At 43.1% G+C, this 23605-nt stretch overlaps 1 protein-coding gene across 1 annotated transcript in view; it reads left to right on the top strand.

Annotated features, from left to right (window-relative positions):
* ADGRA3 (adhesion G protein-coupled receptor A3) overlaps positions 1-23605 on the top strand; it is a 42454-nt gene that overhangs the window by 10650 nt on the left and 8199 nt on the right. The window contains exons 2-10 of the mRNA XM_069977463.1: positions 3126-3197; positions 8497-8568; positions 10296-10367; positions 12834-12905; positions 13918-14078; positions 16381-16594; positions 16962-17126; positions 21510-21711; positions 22267-22416. Of these exons, the coding sequence (XP_069833564.1) occupies positions 3126-3197; positions 8497-8568; positions 10296-10367; positions 12834-12905; positions 13918-14078; positions 16381-16594; positions 16962-17126; positions 21510-21711; positions 22267-22416 (1180 nt within the window). The remainder of the gene's footprint in view (positions 1-3125; positions 3198-8496; positions 8569-10295; positions 10368-12833; positions 12906-13917; positions 14079-16380; positions 16595-16961; positions 17127-21509; positions 21712-22266; positions 22417-23605) is intronic.

Below are 23605 nucleotides of genomic sequence, written 5' to 3'. Positions count from 1 at the left end.
TCAAACACCAGGAAGCGGCCGGGGACTGGAGCGCCGCAATGCGGGACCTGCCGCTGGATCCGGGGAGGTGAGTGGACGTCGTTTCCCTCAGCCACCTCCTCCCCGGTCCCAGGAAAAAAATTCCTCTGGTACTGTGCTTGTAATCCAAATAACTCTTAAACCAAAACAAATTTTCCCATAAGAAATCACTGAAATGCAGACAATTGGTTCCACACCCCAAAATAATGATTTTTTTATTCTGAATAACATGTAAAACAAATGAAACAAACATTTAGAAAGCGGAATGTCATGTAAGTTACTGTACAGTATAGAAGTCAGCATGTGGAGTATAATGTAAGTGCATAAGAATGAAAAAACAGCAGCAGTTTGTAGATACAGGATGGAACTGCAGATCCCCATAATGCAGTAGCGTAGTACAACAGGCTAGAATAGAGAAGCAGGGCTGCTTTCAGAAGTCTGTGTGGTCACATGACCACAAGATGGAATAGGTGTGTGTTCAGCATGGACCAATCAGGAAAGGAGAATCCTAGAGCTGTGTAGGAGGACAGTGACAGAAACTTTTCTACACAGCAGTGTGTATAGCTGGGTGTGAGTGCAAGCACATTATAGCAGCAGTGTGTATAGCTGAGTGTAAGTCCAGGCACATCATAGCAGGAATAAAGAGGATGGGAAACACAAGGACTGACAGAAACTGCAGGGAGCATGAAGGAATGAGCAGGAAATATGTGGGCACATACATGCAGCACTCTCTGTCCGGGGAGAGAGGGGTTACAGCTATGAAGAGATTACCACCACAGTCCTGTCCCCTGATGCAAGCCCCAGACTGAAGCAGATCTGCCATGATTTGGAAGGTGAGGAAGACTTCCTGGGTCAGTATACAGTGCTGTAGAGCCCGCTATGCAGACTTGGCCCCTCCCAATACCTTACCTCTCCAGGCGCTCCCGGTGTCCTTCTGCCTGTTTTTTGCTCACTACAGCCGTTTCTGAAGCTGTCTCTGCAGTGACACGCTGCTCAGCCAATCACTGCCTACGGCTCTGTCCCATCTTGGCCAGTGATTGCTGAGCATCCTGTCACTGCGCTGACTGGTTTAGAAGCTTCAGCGGTGGCTGTGGAGAGCGGGGAAAAGGCAGGAGGCTACCGGAGAGGAAGTAATATTTTCTATGTACACAGCAAAGGCTGCACAGACATCAAGCCATGTAATAGGTTCGGTAAGTGAACGCTGATGTTGGGCCGTGTAACATAGCCCTATGTGTCCTTAATGGAGAAGCCCCTTTAAAACTTAAAGAAGTAAAAAGTAATTACAGGAACCACATAGAGCAGCAAGCTTGCCTGTTTCTATCTTCCCGGTCTGGAGATAGGTGAGGATGTCTTAGATATCAGACTTCATGCTATATCCTGTGGATATACAGTAGTACCTTGGTTTAAGAGTAACTTGGATTAAGAGCGTTTTGGTTTGAGAGCTCAGTTTTTCAAAATTGTGACTTGGTTCAAGAGCATTGCTTTGGTTTAGGAGCTCCCTGTACTGGGTGGGAGCATGAGTGGAGGAGGGGCATGGTCTGCATAGCGGGGTCTACAGCCCTGTACTCTGACCCAGGAAGTCTCCCTCACCTTCCAAATCATAGCAGATCCACTTCAGGCTGGGGCTTACATCAGGGGACAGGACTGTGGAGGTAATCTCTTCATAACTGTAACCCCTCTCTCCCCAGACAGAGTGCTGCTATACTGTGCTTACTCTGGGGATCTGCAGTTCCATCCTGTATCTACAAACTGCTGCTGTTTGTTTCTCTGGTTTATGCACTTGCTATACATTATACTCCACATGGTGATTGCTAAACTGTACAGTAACTTATGACATATTCAGCTGTTTCTAAAGGTTTGTTTCATTTGTTTTACATGTTGTTCAGAATTTAAAAAAAAAATCGATATTTTTGGGGTGTGGAACCAATTGTCTGCATTTCAATTTGCTTTGGTTTTAAGACTGGATTTGAATTACAAGCCCGGTCCCAGAACGAATTATGCTCGTAATCCAAGGCACCACTGTACCTTACATGTCTAAGATGGGAATGACCCCATTGGGTCCTGTGAATAACCATCCTGAAGAAGCAGCCTGTACTGGGCCATAGAAGCCATTGTACAGATCCATGCAGATGTAATATGATTGTATGAGTGTCTCTCCTTTCAGGTGAAGTTCATATGTTTACAGCTACAGCCAGCATTCAGCAATGACTATGCTCTGAGCTGGCTGTGGGTTATGGCTTCTGACCGCTCCCATGGGGCAGCAAATGAAAAGACGCAACCTCAGTCACTTAGAGGATGGGATCACTTCTTTATGTTTATTACATGAGGGGAAAACTAAGGTGCAGTTTATCAGCACATAGAGGATAATGAATGTGCATTGTGCGGGTTGTGTTTTACCACTGTGTTAGGCCCCAGGCACCGTGTCCTGGATACATTTGTTCTATAAGGTTTTGTTCTTAGGTTTACATTTCTTTATTATAGTAAAAGAGCAGCCAGCCATGACTGTTCTTCATGCTCGGCATCTCACAGGCCGTATTTCATGGGAGGGACAGGATCATGTTGACCGCTGCTTTATTCTCTTGGTATATCTGGGTATTGCCATCTACATAGTAATGGAGGAAAAGTTGTCAACAATTCTATGTGTATGTTCTGATCTGACAACTGGTATTAGACTGGTGTCATGTCCACGGGTGTGAACATACTGCAATCCCCAATAAATCTGTACTTGTTCCCATGAATAGTGTGTCTTCCCTTATCTAAGGATATTGCAGCTCTACCAGTTATATGTGTGCACGCGTGTCTGTATAACTGCGGCCATTACTGTGACATGGAGCAGCTCAGACACTAGGAGGTTTGTTCTGGTTGTTGTACTATGTCGGCTACAGACGTCTAAAGTCACGTTTCACCCAAAACATCTAATCTAATAGAATCGTTACCTGATCGGACGCGGCTCTCATGACTTTAATGATATAGAAGTGTTACTAATCAGATGCCAGATTAAAGGGATTTTACGGTATGTGAGGGAGAAAATGTTTGCTTTGTGATCTTTCTCTGCCTTCTGTGTATTCTGCTCTTTTCTCATACTATTTGTTCTCTTTGTTTCCTAGAATCCTAAACAGCAATAAGATCACTGAGCTGAAGAACGCGTCTTTTGAGGGGCTGAACTTCCTCGAGAGGCTGTAAGTATTTCCTAGTCCTCTAGCATCCGTGGTAAAACTTTTGACTTGATAGGAAAGCCTATACATTTTCATTACAAGTAAGTAGTGTTGTTGGTTTTTTTTTGTTTGTTTTTTAACTTTCAAATTTTTTTAATTTTATTTTAGAAGTTTAGTTGTGACTGGGTTCATACCTGTGTTGTATTTTCCATTGTTCTGCGCCATCATTGGGGCACAGCGACCTCAAAACAGTGCTGGCACATCACTTGTGTGCCTGGTTTTGTAACAAAAAGTACAGGACGCTTTTTTTTTTTTTTTTTTTTTTTTTTTTTTAAAGAATGTCTGGCACATGTGTGAACTTAACCTTATTCATTGCATCGTAAGTGGGTATTTTTATATTATAAACTGGTGGCATATTGTAAGCATATGCCATTGCTTTATGACCAGTGTGCATGCTACCTCAGGGGCCGCTATGCTGCTGTTCCTCCACCGTCTGCTGTCTCTGCATGGTGGTGCCCAGTCAGCCTCTGTGTAGTATAACTGAGAGGATCCATGCTTCACAGGGACCACAGCATGTTGCGTTGGTCGCTGCTGACTGCATTATCCAGATATCCTGGTTATAAAGCATCACAGCCTACAGCAGCTGAGTATAAAGCAGTGCACTTACTGTGACATGTTCTGCTGCTGTGACTGGCATCTGTGTGCGGCTCCTCATGTGTTGGTAGTGGTCTGTGAGTAATATAACTAGCTATGCTGTGACATTCACCATTGTCACCACTATGGAGTCGTACTGCATACTTTCTCTGGAAAATGTGTTTTCTATGAAGTGTTGTGGGAGTAGAAGTCGCCTGGTCGGAGTGATCCCTGCTCGGTGGGGGAGGGGAGGTTGTGGTTTTCAATGTGTTTCACTCTGCAGGAAATGGACTCTCTGGGGGCCAAGTCCAAGAACACTCAACACATTTTACAAGACTTGCTGCTTTTTTTTTTTTTTTTTTTTTCTACACACTTTCCATGGATTGGATACAAATGTACCACCCGGAGTGATTTCTATTTTACACGCCTACTTCATTTCTTCTATGTTTCCTTTATTAGGACTGTAATAAATACAAACAATTGGGAGTCACAGCTTTATGGTCTGGAATCACCAAATGGATGTGCAGTCTTCCATTAAAAGTGTTCTGCAGCAAAGGGTTCTGTTCTTGGCGCTGGGCTCTGCTATGTACAGAGCTAGTAACAGGTCCTGTTCTTGGCGCTGGGCTCTGCTATGTACAGAGCTAGTAACAGGTTCTGTTCTTGGCGCTGGGCTCTGCTATGTACAGAGCTAGTAACAGGTCCTGTTCTTGGCGCTGGGCTCTGCTATGTACAGAGCTAGTAACAGGTTCTGTTCTTGGCGCTGGGCTCTGCTATGTACAGAGCTAGTAACATGGCTCCCATGTGTCTGGGTCCTGGGACGGCTTTCCCTTCCTTACCCAAATATTTCTGTGCTTCTCATGATTCAACCATGTGATATATCCTATTTATATGCCTTGGAGGATATTTCCATCTATTTATATGACTGTATTTTTATAGCATGATCCCAATATATGCCCTTGGTATTTATAATACGGGCATCCAGATATAATCATAGGAAAGACTATCAAAGCTAAATTGTGGACAAGAATACTGGCTGCCATGGCTGTGGTACAGTATTGTTAGTATTTTTTCTTTTTATTTACTAATCTAGTGTTTGCCAACTGTTTTGCATACATCTTGTTCCTATGTTATAGTGCTGTGGTGGGGAACCTGTTGTCTTCCAGTTATTGCAAAATTACAGTTCCCATCATCCCTAAGCAGCTAAAGCTTTGACTGTCCAGGCATGACTGGGAACTGTAGTTTTCACACAGCTGAAGGACCACAGATTCCCCACCGGTGTTAGGGCCAGTTTGCACCGATCAAAAGCGTCAGAATCCCACCTGCCTTAGAGTGACACTCTTTCTCTATTAGAGCCCAGCATTAATAAAAGCTGCTGCAGAACATCTTTGGGAGCAAACCTGTCAATCACTTGAGACACTACTGACATACATAAACACACACATATACACCAGTGTTACAGACACTACTGACATACACACACACATACACCAGTGTTACAGACTATATATATATATATATATATATATATAGCCAGATACATACACATACTAACATATACATATATACCCATAGATACACTCTCTGACACACATACACAGCACTTACAGCTCCCAGGCTTCCCCCCTCCTCCTGTAGTTCGGGCTGATCTTCACATAGAAGTATTCAGGACCTTTGGGTCATGTGATCATAAGGTCCTTCATCCCTCTCCTGTGCCGTGCAGGACCTGCTCCTCTGTTCCTCTCCTTTTGATGTTCAGCCCGCTCACCCGGCACTACAGTGAGGGGGCTGAACAGTACAGTGGCAGGTCCTTCTTACTCTTGAGTACAGAGGTCAGCTGTCAGTGGCATACAGTACCTACCATGAAGGCAGAGCAGGCTTCCTCGGCCCCCCTTCCTGCAGGGGCCCCATAGCAGTCGCCTTCCCTGCCTTCATGGTAGCTACGCCACTGATGTCAATTCTTTGAGCGGAGAGTGACTGAAGCGCCCCTTTTGCTTCATGTGAACTGGCTTTAAGAGTGGTATCAGAACTAAGTGGACGTTCCAACGTCTACAGAATTCTGTCCGTGCACAGCCGTTGTTCTGCGGGTTGGACCTGAGAGATCCCTGTTTAGGTCTGTTCCAGTGAAAAGAATTAAATTGTAATACCACATACAACCCGTGGACAGGGGTGGTGCTGTTTTTTTAAGGAAGTAGCTGTGGGTTGTGTTTTTTTTTTTCTCTGATCCTGGATGACCCCCATTTAACTTTTGTCTGCTAGGCAGCCCTGTTCATTTGAATGGCATTATGTTGTGTGTGTTTTTAGTCTTTTTGAATCTATTTAGTTCTTTGTACTTTTGTGTTATTTTTAAAAGCACAAATACTTAGGTGTAAGTGTGGTGGCTTGGACTTGTTCCTGTTCTGTAATTTTTTTGTCAGCCATTATTTGTGTGTCTGCTGGAATGGTATTACAATTGCAGACAATGAGGCTGGCATGTGCGTTGTCTACAACCTTTCAGTAACACATGGCAGTAATGCAGGACTATATATATATACCACATTCCACTCCAGCAATAGATATTTATAGCTGTAAGGAATGAAGAGCACACTTCCACATAGGGACCAGTGATTTACTGCCGGACATAGACACAGATATGGCCAGAGTTTCCGTCCAAGCTTCTGAGCCAAGTTAATAGGCTTTTGTGGAGATAGGAATATAAATCTATTGCTGTTATTATCTGTGTGATGTGCTGCGCTGCATGGAGGCTGCCCTATTATATGCCGCTTATGGATACAACTAGCTTAGCACTGGAGTGTTTCCTGGTGAACGTGGTAAGCAGAGGCCAGTCATATGATGGGAACCTTAGGCTGTGTTCACATGCTAAAAATGTTGGCATTGTATGTGAGTAGGGTAGTGTGTACAGCATTCATGTGCAGAATATTCAGTTATTCACATTATTATCCACAGCATACACACTGTTCCTATGGACTGAATAGCCTTGTATTAATTCTTATAAATACATGGTGCGTTCATTTGTCAACATTGCCTTAATGTTACTAATGATTCATCTTAAGGCTATGTTTACACCACATATTTTTTATGACGAGAATGGCCAGTGTTTTAAATTAAAATGTCCGTTCTCACCATAAAAGTGTTGCATTGAAGTCAATGCAAACAATGGCTGTTGTCCACAGAGTGTATTAAATAACGGCCATTGCTCGCTACGGCCTTGGAGATAATTGACATGTCAATTGTTTCCACCTGTCCTGCATTGATTTCAGTGCAGCAGCGTCCGTTGTTTGACACACAAAACGGTAGCCGCTGTTTTTCAGTGCTAACAACGGCTGCTGTTCATACATTGTGTGGACGTAGCCTTAAGGGGTATTCCGATTTTATTTTTGTTTTTCATGCATTTGCTCAGCCCTGAGAGGGGACGTAGAAAACAAATCCCAGTGCACAGGGAGGAAAGTATATGTTTTTTTTATCATTCAGCCATCTGGGCTTTGGTTCTCTCCTTAACTATGATCATGTTATCTCCACATTGAGAAATTGTCGCTTAGTGATAAGACTGCATGGATTCTTATGAGGGACACATGTTGATACATTTATGTCTGCATCGTGCCACATTGTGGTAATAATAATCTTTATGGTGTTTCCAGATGGCTGTGAGTGTTACCCCCCCCCCCCCAATTCCCCAAGTGTGAATGTGTGGATCAGTTTGTAGTGATTCTTCTTCTATATAATAGCATCCATAGACTTAAAGGGGTATTCCAGAACCCAATAATTCCCACCTGTTCTCTGAATAAGGGCCCTATTCCACGGGACGATTATCGTTCAGATTATCGTTAAATCGTTCGAATCTGAACGATAATCGTTCGGTTGAAATGCAGTTAACGATTAACGACCGAACGAGAAATCGTTGATCGTTTAATAAGACCTGGACCTATTTTTATCGTTGCTCGTTCGCAAATCGTTCGCATTGAATAAGACATCGTTCGGTCGTTCTCAATAGATACGAACGCAATAGCGAATAAATAGCGAAGAGAAACGATCGCAATTACGATCATAAGTAACGATTATCGTTCCATGGAAATGAGTGAACGTTTTCAGGTCTTTCGCAATAGCGGTCGTTTGAGATCGTTAATCGTTAACGATTATCCAAACGATAATCGTCCCGTGGAATAGGGCCCTAAGTGTCTGAACACAGTACCCCCTTCTGACTCCCTGCTAAATGATGGATCCTGAAGATGAGCCTGTGACACCCGTTTATTCTCCAAATCACCACTGCAGCTAGAGGAGTGCTGTGGATAGGGGATACGTTATTTGGCGCTAGGGTACCCATTCAGATTTTCATGACATGTCCGTGGTGGTTAGGGAGAGCCCCATACACTCTACTGGCAGCCGAGTATGGGGACACTTAGCCTGTGTGATCTTACTCATCCTGAGGAAGTAAGACAAGTTCTGTGCAATCCTTCTATGGCCTGGAACCTATAGGTGTCTAATAATGAAAGCAGTCTATCTTTCTGAGTACTCGGATTGTTAATAGTAATGATTAATCCATTGCTTCAGTGTTTTCTGCTAAGGTGCTGAACTGTTTTGTGATTATAACACTTTTTTTTTTTTTTTTTTGCTCTTTTACATATTGTTATTTGTGAAGTAGAAATCTATATATTAGAGATGCGGCTGTGTAATCTGCATTATCCTATATTTACAGAGATCTTCGGAATAACCTGATCAGCACAATAGAACCTGGTGCCTTTTCGGGACTTTCATCTCTTAAGCGGCTGTAAGTTATGTTAAAATACAATGAAGTGCCAAAGGTTCCTTTTCAGTCATGATATACACTCACCGGCCATTTTATTAGGTACACCTGGCCAACTGCACGTTACTACTTAATTTCTAATCAGCGAATCACATGGCGGCAACTCAGTGCATTTAGGCATGTAGACATGGTCAAGACAATCTCCTGCAGTTCAAACCGAGCATCAGTATGGGGAAGAAAGGTGATTTGAGTGGCTTTGAACGTGGCATGGTTGGTGCCAGAAGGGCTGGTCTGAGTATTTCAGAAACTGCTGATCTACTGGGATTTTCACGCACAACCATCTCTAGGGTTTACAGAAAATGGTCCGAAAAAGAAAAAACATCCAGTGAGCGGCAGTTCTGTGGGTGGAAATGCCTTGTTGATGCCAGAGGTCAGAGGAGAATGGGCAGACTGGTTCCAGCTGATAGAAAGGCAACAGTGACTCAAATAGCCAACCGTTACAACCAAGGTAGGCAGAAGAGCATCTCTGAACGCACAGTACGTCCAACTTTGAGGCAGATGGGCTACAGCAGCAGAGGACCACACCGGGTGCCACTCCTTTCAGCTAAGAACAGGAAACTGAGGCTACAATTTGCACAAGCTCATCGAAATTGGTCAGTAGAAGATTGGAAAAACGTTGCCTGGTCTGATTAGTCTCGATTTCTGCTGCGACATTCGGATGGTAGGGTCAGAATTTGGCGTCAACAACATGAAAGCATGGATCCATCCTGCCTTGTATCAACGGTTCAGGCTGGTGGTGGTGGTGTCATGGTGTGGGGAATATTTTCTTGGCACTCTTTTGGCCCCTTGGTACCAATTGAGCATCGTTGCAACGCCACAGCCTACCTGAGTATTGTTGCTGACCATGTCCATCCCTTTATGACCACAATGTACCCAACATCTGATGGCTACTTTCAGCAGGATAATGCGCCATGTCATAAAGCTAGAATCATCTCAGACTGGTTTCTTGAACATGACAATGAGTTCACTGTACTCCAATGGCCTCCACAGTCACCAGATCTCAATCCAATAGAGCATCTTTGGGATGTGGTGGAACGGGAGATTCGCATCATGGATGTGCAGCCGACAAATCTGCGGCAACTGTGTGATGTCATCATGTCAATATGGACCAAAATCTCTGAGGAAAGCTTCCAGCACCTATCTATGCCACGAAGAATTAAGGCAGTTCTGAAGGCAAAAGGGGGCCCAACCCGTTACTAGCATGGTGTACCTAATAAAGTGGCTGGTGAGTGTATATAATATGTATAGCAACAGGCAGTGAAAATGGTTATAACCTTCCTATTACCTACAGATGCCAGAAAAGCCCCTGAGTCCTTTAAAGCTGTATACACATAACAAAGTTGAATGCTCAGAGCCCCTACAGTGATACAGTCCCTTTATAGTATGACGTGATAGAGCATGTCACTATTTTCTTTTCTTTCCTCCATATGGAATTTATACGGAAAAAAGTGTGTATTTAAGGCATAAAAAGCCACAGTAGGAAGTTATAGACGATATTAGGATGTAAGGTTGAATGAAGCGATAATATAGTACAGTTATTATATGGTTTTCACAAGCCCTAAAGAAAGCAACTCCACACAGCAATAACATTTATAATATCCACAAATTACACAAAAAATATAAACTTATGTATTGATGTTATAACCTAAAATAAGTAATAATATTCACTTGTTGTTGTCTTCTTCTTTCAGAGATCTAGCCAATAATAGAATTGGATGCCTTAATGCGGACATTTTTAAGGGACTCCCCAACCTGGTTAGATTGTAAGTATCTGTCTTTTATTTCGTAAGAAAGGCCGATAGATGAGCTGCAGTTAGTGGGGGACCCGAAGACACCAGGGGGGCGCTCATAGCTAAAAATAAGATTCTTACTGTGTTTTATATAGGGGAAACACAATATCAAACGTTTTTAAGGGCCAGAGTACCCCTTTAACTTGTCCACTTCTGTGAAGCTTTTGAAAAATGTTTTATTAGCGGTATCTTTGTCTGATCTGTCATCTGTATACAGTATGTGTAGTTTTTTTTTTCTTTAGTTCTAGTTATGCAGATATGTACTAAATAAGCTGTCTCATCCCAGACATGGCCTCTTGTCAGGATGTGCTGCTAAAGTGTAGTCTCTGGATATAATGTAGTACTATATATGGCTAGCTTAAAAGGAAAATCGCAAAAACAGGGTTTTCCAATGAGGTTATGAATCATTCCTAAGCCATGATGTTTACTAGGCAGAGGGCCAAATATGCTTACTCCTAGTCATGGTCTTGCCATGAATCATGGCTTGACAGATACTTAGTGCATTTGCTACGGGAGAGACTAGCAAAGGACTTTCTCCAATAAATTATTACAAAGTAATGAATAGATAGTATTTAAGATCATCTATAGCACAAGGGTCAAATCTGAAGCCCCCCAGCCGTTGCAGAGCTGCAGTTCCCATCATGTCTGGCCAGCTTTGGTTGTCCAGGCACAATGGGAATTGTAGTTTTACAACAGCTGGGGGGATTCAGGTTGGAGAACATTCATCTAGAAGTTGAATTGGTCATAATCATAATGGTGTATCCGATTAATCTCTTTCACCACATCAACATGCTATCACCCATATTCTCTTATCTTTGAGAAAGATTGAAAAAAAACCCTAAAATCTGTGGCATTCAGATAGTAGGCGGATGCCAGCAGCCACACCGCGAGCCAAGGTGCAAACTGGATATCGAGACAAAAAAGCCGCAGCACTCCCAGCCATGTCAGCTTCAAAACTGGTGGTTTATTCTCCCATGTGCAGACAAATGGCTATCTAGATGTGTGTTTTATTATCAAATGTCAGTATAGGGGAGACACTGTCTTCCCTGCATTTCTTTAGACTCAGATTTTAAGAAATTTTTAGAAAAGGTCAATGGGGAAAAATATATGCTGTGTGTAAAAGGGTACTCCAGAGAAAAAGAATTGTTATACAGACTTGTAAATTACTTTTATTGAAAAAAACAAACAAAACCCTCTGGCCTTCCCATACTTATCAGCTGCTGAATGTCCTGCATGAAGTGGTGTATTCTTTGCAGTCTGACACAGTGCTGTCTGCTGTCACCTCTGTTCATATCAGGAACTGTCCAAAGCAGTAGACATTTTCTATGGGAATTTGCTATTGCTTTGGACAATTCTAGACATGGTCAGAGGTGGCAGCAGAGAGCACTGTGTCATACTGGAAAGAATACACCACTTCCTGCAGGACATACAGCAGCTGATAAGTACATGAAGACATGAGATTTTTAAATAGAAGTCATTTACAAATATAACTTTCTGACACCAGTTGATTTGAAAACATTTTTTTTTCTACAGAGAATTCCTTAAAATAAAAAATCAGCTACTTCGTAGCGGTGACCATCCAGATGCAACACGTTTGCTCCGCTGTTAGCCCTTATTAAAACATTTTACATTACATGATCTTAGCGGATTTTTAGAAAGAATGCATTTATGAGTATGAGGTTTTACCAAATGTGGGAAGATCATGCAAAGAGCTAATGGTGTGGTTTCCAGTAATGTTTTCACTCGTCCCCTAAGACGCATAGATTCCTGACAATCCAGTGTTTTTTCTTATGGTTTAAATGCACTTTTTATTTTTTGCCCTTTAACACTTCATGTGCTGTAGCACTCCCTTGCTTGTAGCATTGTAGTTGCTGGGCATGCTGTTTCATGTATATAACGTTGGTACTGCTGGCAAGCAATGTATGTGGTATTTAAATGGAATGTCCCAGTTAGTTCTCTACAGCATTAATTTAAGGTTTTCCTTTGTCATTTGCATTATAAGACCTTATATATGTTGTATATGAGGTATAAAGCTGCCAAGTGCACCCTGACACTCATATCCACATGTATAGGCCCCAGACCCTGTACATCATTGTGCAGTCTTTCCTCCCCTTACAATTTCCAGTGCTGGGCCCTGTACATGGGGTGAAGCTTCCTGTATATAGACATCCTGTAGGTCGCTGTATAATTACAGGCTGGTACGTTGGCAGCTCTTTCTAGTAATTATTTGGTGAGTAGTTGTTTTCTTACCATCATTAGGTTGTGTTACTCATATGCCATCCTCCATTAGTTCTATGATTCAGCCTCTAATGCCTGTAAACTACACGTATCCACGGACTATTCTTGGTGTGACGCCTTTATTGTAGTAAATGACTAAGCTGTAATTTGATCACCTACTACCCTGTGTTTAGTGAAAGTCTATATTTTATTTCTTTCTAGGAATCTCTCTGGGAATTTATTTTCTTCACTGCCACAAGGAACTTTCGCTAACCTGGTTGCCTTAAAGTCACTGTAAGTACCAGTTGGGCCCCAGATATTATTACCTAAAGTGATGGATATTATAAAGCAGCCTGTGTTCTGCTGACTACAGGGAACAGGGAACCTGACCTTCCCACAATGCTGGGAGTGACTCCTATAGAAAATGGAGCATGTGCAGTTAGATTAGTATGCTGAGGAACTGCTATTCATGTAGTCCTCTGTCCTCTATAGCACAAGTGGCAAACTCTCATCCCTTTAGGTGTTGCAAAACTACAATCCCCATCATGCTTGGACAGCCAAAGCTAAAATTTGGTTATTCAAGCATGATGGGAATTGTAAATTTTACACCCCTGCTTAAAAGCGTCTCCATTATTATTTTACCAAACTTTTGACGTGTCAGAGAGACATCAAAAGTTAAAGAGGTTATCCAGCGCTACAAAAACATGGCCTGTTTCCCCCTACTGTTTGTCTCCAGTTTGGGTGGGGTTTTGAAACTCAGTTCCATTGAAGTAAATGGAGCTTAATTGCAAACCACACCTGAATTGGAGACAACAGTAGGGGGAAAAGTGGCCATGTTTTTGTAGCTCTGGATAACCCCTTTAAGATCAGTTGGAGATTTTATGCTAAGACCCTGACCAGTTAATACATAAATGGTGTGACACGCTTCTGTCCCTGTCACTGCTGCAGAAGTTAGACCCATAAAGTCTGTCTGAGGACAGAGGACACATTTGGTTGATCTTTTCTCACCCCTCTTTTTAGGGACTGGTGGCGGTCTCAGCATCCCGACCCAACGCATGATAACTTTTGACAAGTCTCTATTACCTATCAACATTTTTTTTAATGACAGTAACACTTGGATTATCCAGCTTTAAAAAACAGTGTACTATTCTCGGTACAATCCATCAGTATTAGATCAACTGGGGTTCAACTTTAACTCATTGAAAAGTGTGAATGGGTCAGTGCTGCACTGCCACCACTAATAGTACAGCGATGCAAGGATGGGGGGAAGTAAAGACCCTTGACCCAATTTTCTGCTCACTTACAGTGAATTTCAGACAGAATATCTGCTTTGTGACTGTAATCTTATGTGGATGCTATGGTGGATTAAAGCGAAGAATATAACTGTTCGTGAGACAAAATGTTCCTACCCCAAGTCTCTGCAAGGGCAGCCTATAACAGCCGTGAAACCTGAACAGCTGACCTGTGGTGAGTAGAAATATATTGACCAGGCACCTCTATGCATCCTTACTGATGTAATCCCAAAAACAACACATAGTGACTTCATATGTTATAATTGTCTGATTAATGGGGCTCCATGATCCTGAGAATGGAAGGAGGGGTGTCATTAGCCCCACAGTGAGTGAATGTAGCAACAGTGTGCATGCTCAACCATTGCTGCATTCACTCTGGGGACCATGAGGTCCTGTAATCATAAGGGGCCCTAGCAGCCGCGCCCTACCTATCTTGTATATTTGTGATAGTTTTAAAGGAGAAGTCCTGCGAAAATTTTTATTAAAGTATTGTATTATCCCCCAAAAGTTATACAAATCCCCAATATACACTTATTACGGGAAATGCACATAAAGTGCTTTTTTCCCTGCACTTACTACTGCATCAAGGCTTCACTTTCTGGATAACTTGGTGATGTCACGACCCGACTCCCAGAGCTGTGCGGGCCGTGGCTGCTGGAGAGGATGATGGCAGAGGGACACTGAGGGACACAGGGCACTGGAGGGACACTGAGCACCCCTCTGCCATCATCCTCTCCAGCAGTCACAGCCCACACAGAGCTCTGGGAGTCGGATCGTGACATCACCATGTTATCCAGGAAGTAAAGCCTTGGAGCAGTAGTAAGTGCAAGGGAAAAAGCACTTTATGTGTATTTCCCGTAACAAGTGTATATTAGTGATTTTGTATAACTTTTGGTGGACAATACAATACTTAAAAAAATAATAATAATTCGCCGGACTTCTCCTTTAAGAAAATATTCTTTATTTCATAAAGTATTTACTAAAGCAGACATGTCAGTAGAGCTGGCAAGTCCTCTGTAGAGATGCCCTGAAGGTTGTATTTGATCATAGATTCCCGAACATATGCCAGAACGTGACTTCATGGATTAGACACTCGCTGCGTTCACCTTGAATAACAGCGCTGTTTACATTCACTTATTCTCTAATCCGCCCTGGTTTTAACCCAGATATTTACTCACAGCTCAACCAGATCTTTGAGTTCATATGTCATCTCCTGGTTCTTACTTGCACTGAAAGTCAATAATTCCTGTGTGTTTTTCCACCGGCCCTGAGTAATCTTTGCACATGCACATTATGTAATGTCTCCTATGATGATGGCCATCACAAAAATGAGGCATGTCTTCACTTTTCCCTAAGTAGATAAATGTGATTTGCTGGTTAAAGGAGAAATCTGGCGAATTTTTTTATTAAAGTATTGTATTGCCCTTCAAAATGACCTATATACACTTATTACAGGAAATGCACAAAGTGCTTTTTCCCTGCACTTTCTACTGCATCAAGGCTTCACTTCCTGGATAACATGGTGATGTCACACCCGACTCCCAGAGCTGTGCGGGCTGTGGCTGCTGGAGAGGAGGATGGCAGAGGGACACTGAGGGACACAGGGCACTGGAGGGACACTGAGCATCCCCCTGCCATCATCCTCTCCAGCAGCCACAGCCCGCACAGCTTGGGGAGTGGGGTCATGACATCACCATGTTATCCAGGAAGTGAAGCCTTGATGCAGTAGTAAGTGAAGGGGAAAAAAAACACTTTTATAAGCATTTTCCGTAATAAGTGTATATTGGTGATTTGTATAACTTTAGTGGGGCAATACAATACTTTAATAAAAATTTTTGACAGACTTCACCTTTAAATATGTTTTCAGTGCTTGATGCATAACCAAGACTATGCACAACCTCCACGAGGTGTGTATCCCCCTGCGTCTGGAAGACTAGATGTATACTGTGTACTTACATGACCGCTATTGTATACTGGTCGTCATTGCTGTTCACAATAACCTTCATTCACGTCAACCATTACCTTAATATCGTGTCATGTGACAAGACCTACAGCACTGGTCTCTTAAATGTTAAAGAATATGTTGCCAGTGCTGCTAGGTCTAATGCAGACTTTGCATTATCTCATCAGTGGGGGTCTTACACCGGGCTTCCCTGCCAGTCAGCTATTTGCCAAAGCCACAGTCTCTGTCTCTTTTTACTGTACATGCAGGTGCTGCAGCTCTGGCAAACAACTGAACAGCAGACATGCTGGGTGTCAGACCCCACTGCCCCACTCATTTCAACAGTATCATGCTGCAATGGTGGTGAACACTCCTATTCTAAGGATTGGTTAAAGTCCTTTAGGCTGGCCCACATCTAGTCATAAAGAAGAAAACTATCTATGTCCTCTTTAGGGTGATTTATTATGACTTTTCTGTATTTATACTGAGTAGTATTGCATTTAATACTGTGGATTCCTTCTTCATTTGCTTCCAGATTCGCCTCTCGAGCTGCCTTCGTTCTACATGACCCCATCTCATCGCCAAGTGGTCTTTGAAGGGGATAGCCTCCCTTTCCAGTGCATGGCTTCCTACATAGACCAGGACATGCAGGTGCTATGGTACCAAGACGGGAAGATTGTGGAAACAGACGAGTCACAGGGCATTATTGTTCAGAAGAACATGATCCACAACTGTTCTTTGATAGCCAGGTACCTATATGTCCTCTCATAGATGATAATACATTTGTTATATGCATTACTGATACAGAGCACTAGACTGACTCTTATTTTTTTAGTGAGTTAAAAGAATTAGCCAGAGGTTTATAAAGGGAACCTGTCAGCAGGTTTTACACACACAAAAGTGGTACCTGTGTTCTAGGTCTCCATTGGAGCAGTACACTGGCAAATACTAAATCACAAAACTGTCCGTGCTTTGGCGACACAATACTACAAAGTTTACAATTCGTCCTAAAGTTGCACTTTGTTCTGTCTAGTATGGTAATTGGTAAATAGAAGGTATTTCAGCAGTATTGTTTCAGTTCAGGGTATTGACACTGTGTATTCATTTTTTTTTTAGTGCACTGACAATTTCCAATATACAAGCTGGATCAACCGGGAACTGGGGCTGCCGGGTGCAGAGCAGGCGTGGTAATAACACCAGGACTGTGGACATTGTGGTGTTGGAGAGCTCCGCACAGTACTGCCCTATGGATAGAGTTATAAACAACAAAGGGGACTTCAGGTGGGTAAATAGCTCCTAGTTCAGGAGTCTTGAGTCATCTGACTTACAGGGTATTGGGTGTTTCAATGAATGCAATATATGTGTGTGTGTGTGTGTGTGTGTGTGTGTGTGTGTATGTATATATATATATATATATATATATATATATATATATATATATTGTATAACATTTTATGACCAAGAAGTAAATAGATCAATAGACAGGGAGAAGCCTGTCATTTATAAAGCTGATTAAGTATATGCAATAGGATTACATAAACCAGTTCAAGGGTCTTAGTATACTATACACTTCAGACATAGGTCCACTGGATTTAGGTGACAGATTCCGAACCCGCATGTGTCCTGTGCTGATATGACCATACATCTGTTGTATTGCACCTATGTATTAGTATAGGAATCTATGGACTTTGGCTTAATGGCTGCTCGCTGTAGACCTCTAGTATTACCGTACAGTTATGTATCAGGCTCCTTTATTGTCTGCTTTAGTGTTTGCTGTTGAAATTCTTATAAATGTTGTATGAGAAGGTCAAGGCAAGAACAGGATTAGTTAGCAATGCTGTGAAGTGCTGCCAAGACATACCTTTCACAATCTAATAGAGTGAAGCCTGTCAACTTAATACCCAGCTGTGTTTCATTTTACAAACACAGTGCTGGTGCCATCATAGTCAGAGAAATGGGGAAGATGATTTAAAGGGCATCTGGCTGTAATAGTTATACTATAAGTAATACTATTCTAGCCCTTCCTGTATCTGTGGAGTTATCGCCACGATCACTGCCACTGATTCTCATTTATTTTGTTTAGACACACTAGCAGGCCACACTAGACACACTAGCAGGCCACCTAAGTAGCTTTTATAGAAGAGGATGATGGTCAGTTCTGGTTCTCATTGAAGAGATCCAGCCGGTGCCTTAGGATTTACAGGCAATGCTTCATGGCAAAATATGCTATTCTTGTCTCCTCCAGAAGCAAGAACTGTGCATAGACTGTTGGACTGATGGCGTTCTCAGTATTTCATCCCTAGGAAGATAATGAGAAATAACGGCTATCCAGGCTACCTAGGTCCTCATCAGGCTTGGCTTACCGTCAAATCTGAAGAGTCACATGTTTTATACAGAGAAGGATGTAGGAATAGGGGGGTGAATGAGAAAAGTAATGTTAAGTAGAAACATCAATATGTGAAGGGGTAAACCACTGGGGGAGCAAAAAGCGTGAGTTGTTCACAGAGAGTTCCTTGGATTGTGTTGCCTTCAGTAGCTTTAAAGGGCATATTTCAAGTATTCCTACCTCGGACAGTTATGGCATATCCACAGAATATGCCATACACAGATGTAGCCACCACCAGTTACATCATTGGTGTACATCTATCCCAATGTTTGCCTTTAGCATAGTGCACTATGAAAAGGAGCAGGGACACAGCATCCAGTTCAGCAACCCCTAATGCGTCACCTGCTTACTATACAGTACAGGGGCCTGACATATAGTGTGTGTGGAACTCTACCCTGGTATCATAGAGGATAACACAGAAACAACTGTGTATTTGGCTGTGTGTATGCATCAGGGGTCCTGTACACTTATCTATTCAAGCTGCCTAGCTCACACTTAATCATCATCATGATACTAATGGTGGTTGCTATATCTTTGACATATGTTGGTCTCAGTCTATCTGTGTGCAGCTCTTTGCATTCTGCTCTATGGGAATTATGGAAATAGTTAAACAGCCCCTTTTGCCCACCTTTTACATAGTTTTTTGCCTGAGACCCTATTATAGCTGTGCGGTTACTCATCGCCGCACACATTACCCAGTGCATGTGACCAGAAGCAATTGTCTCAGTTCACTGTGTAGTGGCAGACCCTGGTTACATCACTTGAATGGGAGCTGAACTGCAGTTACACATCACCACCGCTACACAGTGAATGGAGGCAGCTTCTTCCAGCCCCATTTACTGTGTAGTACGGACACTGAACATGTTTTGCCAGGAAAACCCTTTTAGGGTGCGTTCACACCTACAGGATCTGCAGCAGATTTGATGCTGTGTTCAGTTATTTAAATGAAATCTGCTGCAGAAAATCAGCTGCAGATCCTGTAGGTGTGAACGCACCATTAGGCTGGGTTCACACACAATATATTTCAGGCAGTATTTGGTCCTTATGTCAGGTCCTCATAGCAACCAAAACCAGGAGTGGATTGAAAACACAGAAAGGATCTGTTCACACAATGTTGAAATTGAGTGGATGGCCGCCATATAACGGTAAATAACGGCCATTATTTCAATATAACAGCCGTTGTTTTAAAGTAACAGCAAATATTTGCCATTAAATGACGGCCATCCACTCAATTACAACATTATGTGGAGGTAGCCTTTCTGTGCTTTCCATCCACTCCTGGTTTTGGTTGCTATGAGGACCTGACATGAGGACCAAATACTGCCTGAAATATACTGTGTGTGAACCCAGCCTTAAGCTGTATGTGCAATCAGGGAGTGAAAAAAAAAATGAAGAATGGCCTAAATCCATGCAACACATTAATTCCTGACAGGTTGTCATGAGCTTGTAATCCCAGACTCCTGACTTTTTGAGACATTAAAGCAAATGTATATTTTAATAGTTCGGACAATTACGCACGCTACGGTATATTATATGTATATTTATTTATTTTTATATGTTTTATTTATATAATGGGAAAGGGTGGTCATTTTAACTTTTATTGGGGGAGGGGCTTTGGGGTAGTGTAATAATGATTTTCACTTTTTTTTTTAACACATTTTAAGGCCCCCCTGGGGGACTTTTACATACATTACTTTGCTTTCATACACTGATTATTGCCATAGACATAGCATTGATCAGTGTGATAGACGATCTGCTCATTGAGCCTGCCTGTGCAGGCTCAGTGAGCAGATCGCCGATCGGACCACACGGAGGAAGGTAAGAGACCTCTGGCGGTGCGATACAACAATCGGGACACCCGCTACGGTAAGGGTGGTATTACACGGGCCGATGGGGGCCCGATAATACCTGTAAACGAGCAGCAATCTGCTAGATCGTCGCTCATTTACTGGACATATTACACGGCCCGATAATCGTTAAACAAGGGCTGCAGGAACGTTACCGATGTCCTTGCAGCCCTTGCTTAACTATATACATTATCTATCCACGTTCCAGGGCTGCTGCCGCGGTCTTCTTCTCCCCAGGTCCTGCGCGTTCTAGCTTCAGAGTGGCCTGTCAGCTGACAGGCCGCCCAGCCAATCACAGGCCGGGACCGCTGCGGCCTGTGATTGGCTCGGCGGACTGTCAGCTGACAGGCCACTCTGAAGTTAGAGCGCACAAGAGCCGGGGAGAAGAAGACCGCAGCAGCAGCCCTGGAACATGGATAGGTAATGTATATCGTCAGTCGCCGGCCGCGCACCCCAAACATATATCAACGATCAGCCAATGATTGTTGTCATCGGCTGATCGTTGTATTTATTACATGGAGCGATAATCGCCCGAATCGGGCCGATTCAGCCGATTATCGTTCCGTGTAATAGTACCCTAAGTGACAGGGGACTCCCCCTGTCACTTACACTTAAACGCTGTGATTGCGTTGCGATCGCGGCATTTAAGGGGTTAATGACATGCTGCAGTGCAATCGCTGCAGCCTGTCATTAATGGTGAGGTGCAGCCGACCCCACCTCCTATGAAGTGTGCTCCGCTCCGGAGCGCGCTTCATAGCAGGAGAAACACCCTGGACGTACAGTTACGCCCAGGGTCGTCTGGTGACAGACTTCCATGGCGTAACTGTACGTCCAGGGTCGTCTAGGGGTTAAAAAAAGAAAAACACAGGCACCACCGGCATCCGTGTGTCGACACCCATCCGTAGAAAAATGAAAGCAGTGTCTTGCTGGGACTATTCTTGATGCTTTAAGCCCTCAACAACCAATGACGAGTACACTCGTCATGTCGCTGCTAAGGAGGTATGGAGAAGGCTTACAACGTGGCTCCTTTCTAGTTGATTTTCAGTCACGTGACATCCAGGGGAAAAAAAGCTTGAAAGAAATGCAGAAAATCCTCATCGTGAACTTAGCCTTACTCCCACTGAACTCCCTGCCCCTGCACTTGTGAACCTGGCCGGTAACTGTTATAGTCCTTTAAAGCAGAGGCGGTGCCTACTTTCTATTGTATCCTACCTATTCTTCCTCTGTGGTCTAAAGTTATACAGTGTTTGGGAACTGGCTCGGAGCTATGCCCTTATGGGCTAGAACATGCCCAATCCTTTTTCAGCAAACATACCAAATGACTTTTTGATAGCCTTTTGTGTTACCTGAAAAGTTGATATGTAATTGGATCATCCATCATAGTTTTGGTGCAGTATCCTAATAGTGATATGTAATTGTATAACCTGCTAGGTGGCCGAGAACCTTGGCAGGGATCACTGCATATCTGCTGTGCACACGCTACTCAGCCGGAGGCGGCATCTATCCTGGCACTCAGCAAGATGACATCAGAGCCTGGCGACGGTGTGACCGAGGAGGCTTCTGGGCAGAGGATGACTATTCTCGATGCCAGTATGCCAATGATGTTACACGAGTGCTCTACATGTTCAATCAGGTATTCTTTTGCAGCGCCCATAATGAGAGGATTTACACTTCATCATGTACAATGTAGGACTGCTGTAGTCACTCAGTAATGTGAATTAGTTGTGTAGGTTTAAATCCAGGACTATAAAGTCCCTTCTATTCATGTCAAAATTAGCACATCCATTGCATGTGAATGGCTTTCCACAAGTGGAAACGTCCATGTAGATTGTTTGTACTACCAAGGAAAAAGAATCTGCTGTGGCAGTAAGTAATATGCAACTTTTTTTGCGGATTCTGCACAGGAAGGCAATTACTAAACCCATTGAATGACAATGGGGCTAATCCTTGTGTAAATCCACAGCAGAAATGCAAAGGTCAGCCTTGTATTATTAGCATAGTGTCCTGTAAAAATGTGTGTGTCTGACTGACCATAAGCTACCGTCTATGGCCACTTGTGGGTATAATCATTCCCTTCACACTTCCTGTTTAATAAGGAAGAATTTTTCATTTGTTAAGCTAAGCATTTCTAAAAGACTGATCTTAAGGTCCTTCTTTGTCGTCATTTTTAATGTTTGCTCATTTTCAGATGCCTCTTAACCTCACGAATGCCGTCGCAACTGCAAAGCAACTTCTGGCTTACACGGTGGAAGCGGCAAACTTCTCGGACAAGATGGATGTTATCTTTGTGGCGGAAATGATTGAGAAGTTTGGACGTTTTGCTGATAAATACAAAGAGGTAACAGAGAACACAAGACAACGTTTGTCTCTCTACGTGCTGTATATATCATATGCTGAAGATATAGGAAGTGGAGTATCAGCACATTGTGTTATGTTGTAGAATCCTATTCTGCTATATTGGAGGCTAACCAACAAAACACAGCAATCACTGAGCTCAAGGAGATCAGTGAAAAATTCCAATGAAGTACTCAATCAAGAGTCTTCACTGATGCCCCAAAAATTTAAATATGCCAAAAAGGAGTCCTTGGAGCCTCGGTTGCGAGTCTCAAAACATGGGAGTAGCCAGATATCTCTAGCCTGTTTCCATGGGGTGCCTCCAGATGGGGAGAGCACCACATCAAAACACAACAATCACTGAACTCGGAGAGAACAGTGAAAAATTCCAATGGAGTACTCATTTACGAGTCTCCATTGATTGTCCCATACAAAATTTAAATATGCAAAAAAGGGGTCCATGGAGCCTCAGTTACGAGTCTCAAAACACGGGAATAGCCAGATATCCCTCTCTCCAGAGAAGGAAGCCCATTGCCAAGGGGTGCCTCCTAGTGGGGAGAGCACCAAACCACCCTGATACGTAGTCCCTCCGGTCCTCACTCTGTTGCGAGCTTTAGGACCTAAATAGGGAAACACCAGGGTGGCCCCTGTGAGTCAAAGTCTAACTCTGTGGCGAGTATAACGACATAAGACAAGGGCTACCAAGGCTAGGCATCCATCCACAGACTGCAATTTCGGGGTATTTGCCCCTCGTCAGTGTGGAGCAGGATTCTGGCTACTGAGAGCACCACATCACCCTGATAGGTAGCCCCTTAAGCCCCACTCGGTTGCGAGTATTGGAACATTAATAGTGAAACAACAGGGTGGCCCTTTTGTGTCAAAGTCTAATTCATTTTGGGGAGCATCAGTGGAGACTCTTGATTGAGTACTTCTTTGGAATTTTTCACTGATCTCCTTGAGTTCAGTGATTACTGTGTTTTGTTGGTGGATTTGTCATTGCCCCAACTAGCCAGAATCCTTCTCCACACTGACGAGGGGCAAATACCCCGAAACGGCGGTCTGTGGATGGATGCCTGCCTTGGCAAGCCCTTGTCATGTCGCAATACTCGTACCTTGAGTTAGTTTGACAAACAAGGGACCACGCTGTTTCCTTATTTATGTTCCAATACTCGCAACCGAGTGGAACTTAAGGA

The sequence above is a fragment of the Dendropsophus ebraccatus genome, chromosome 7 (assembly GCF_027789765.1).
Source record: "Dendropsophus ebraccatus isolate aDenEbr1 chromosome 7, aDenEbr1.pat, whole genome shotgun sequence".
In the NCBI taxonomy this organism is placed as follows: Eukaryota; Metazoa; Chordata; class Amphibia; order Anura; family Hylidae; genus Dendropsophus; species Dendropsophus ebraccatus.
The sequence above is the reverse complement of the archived record's forward strand: the minus strand, read 5'-3'. Positions and strand labels throughout refer to the sequence as shown.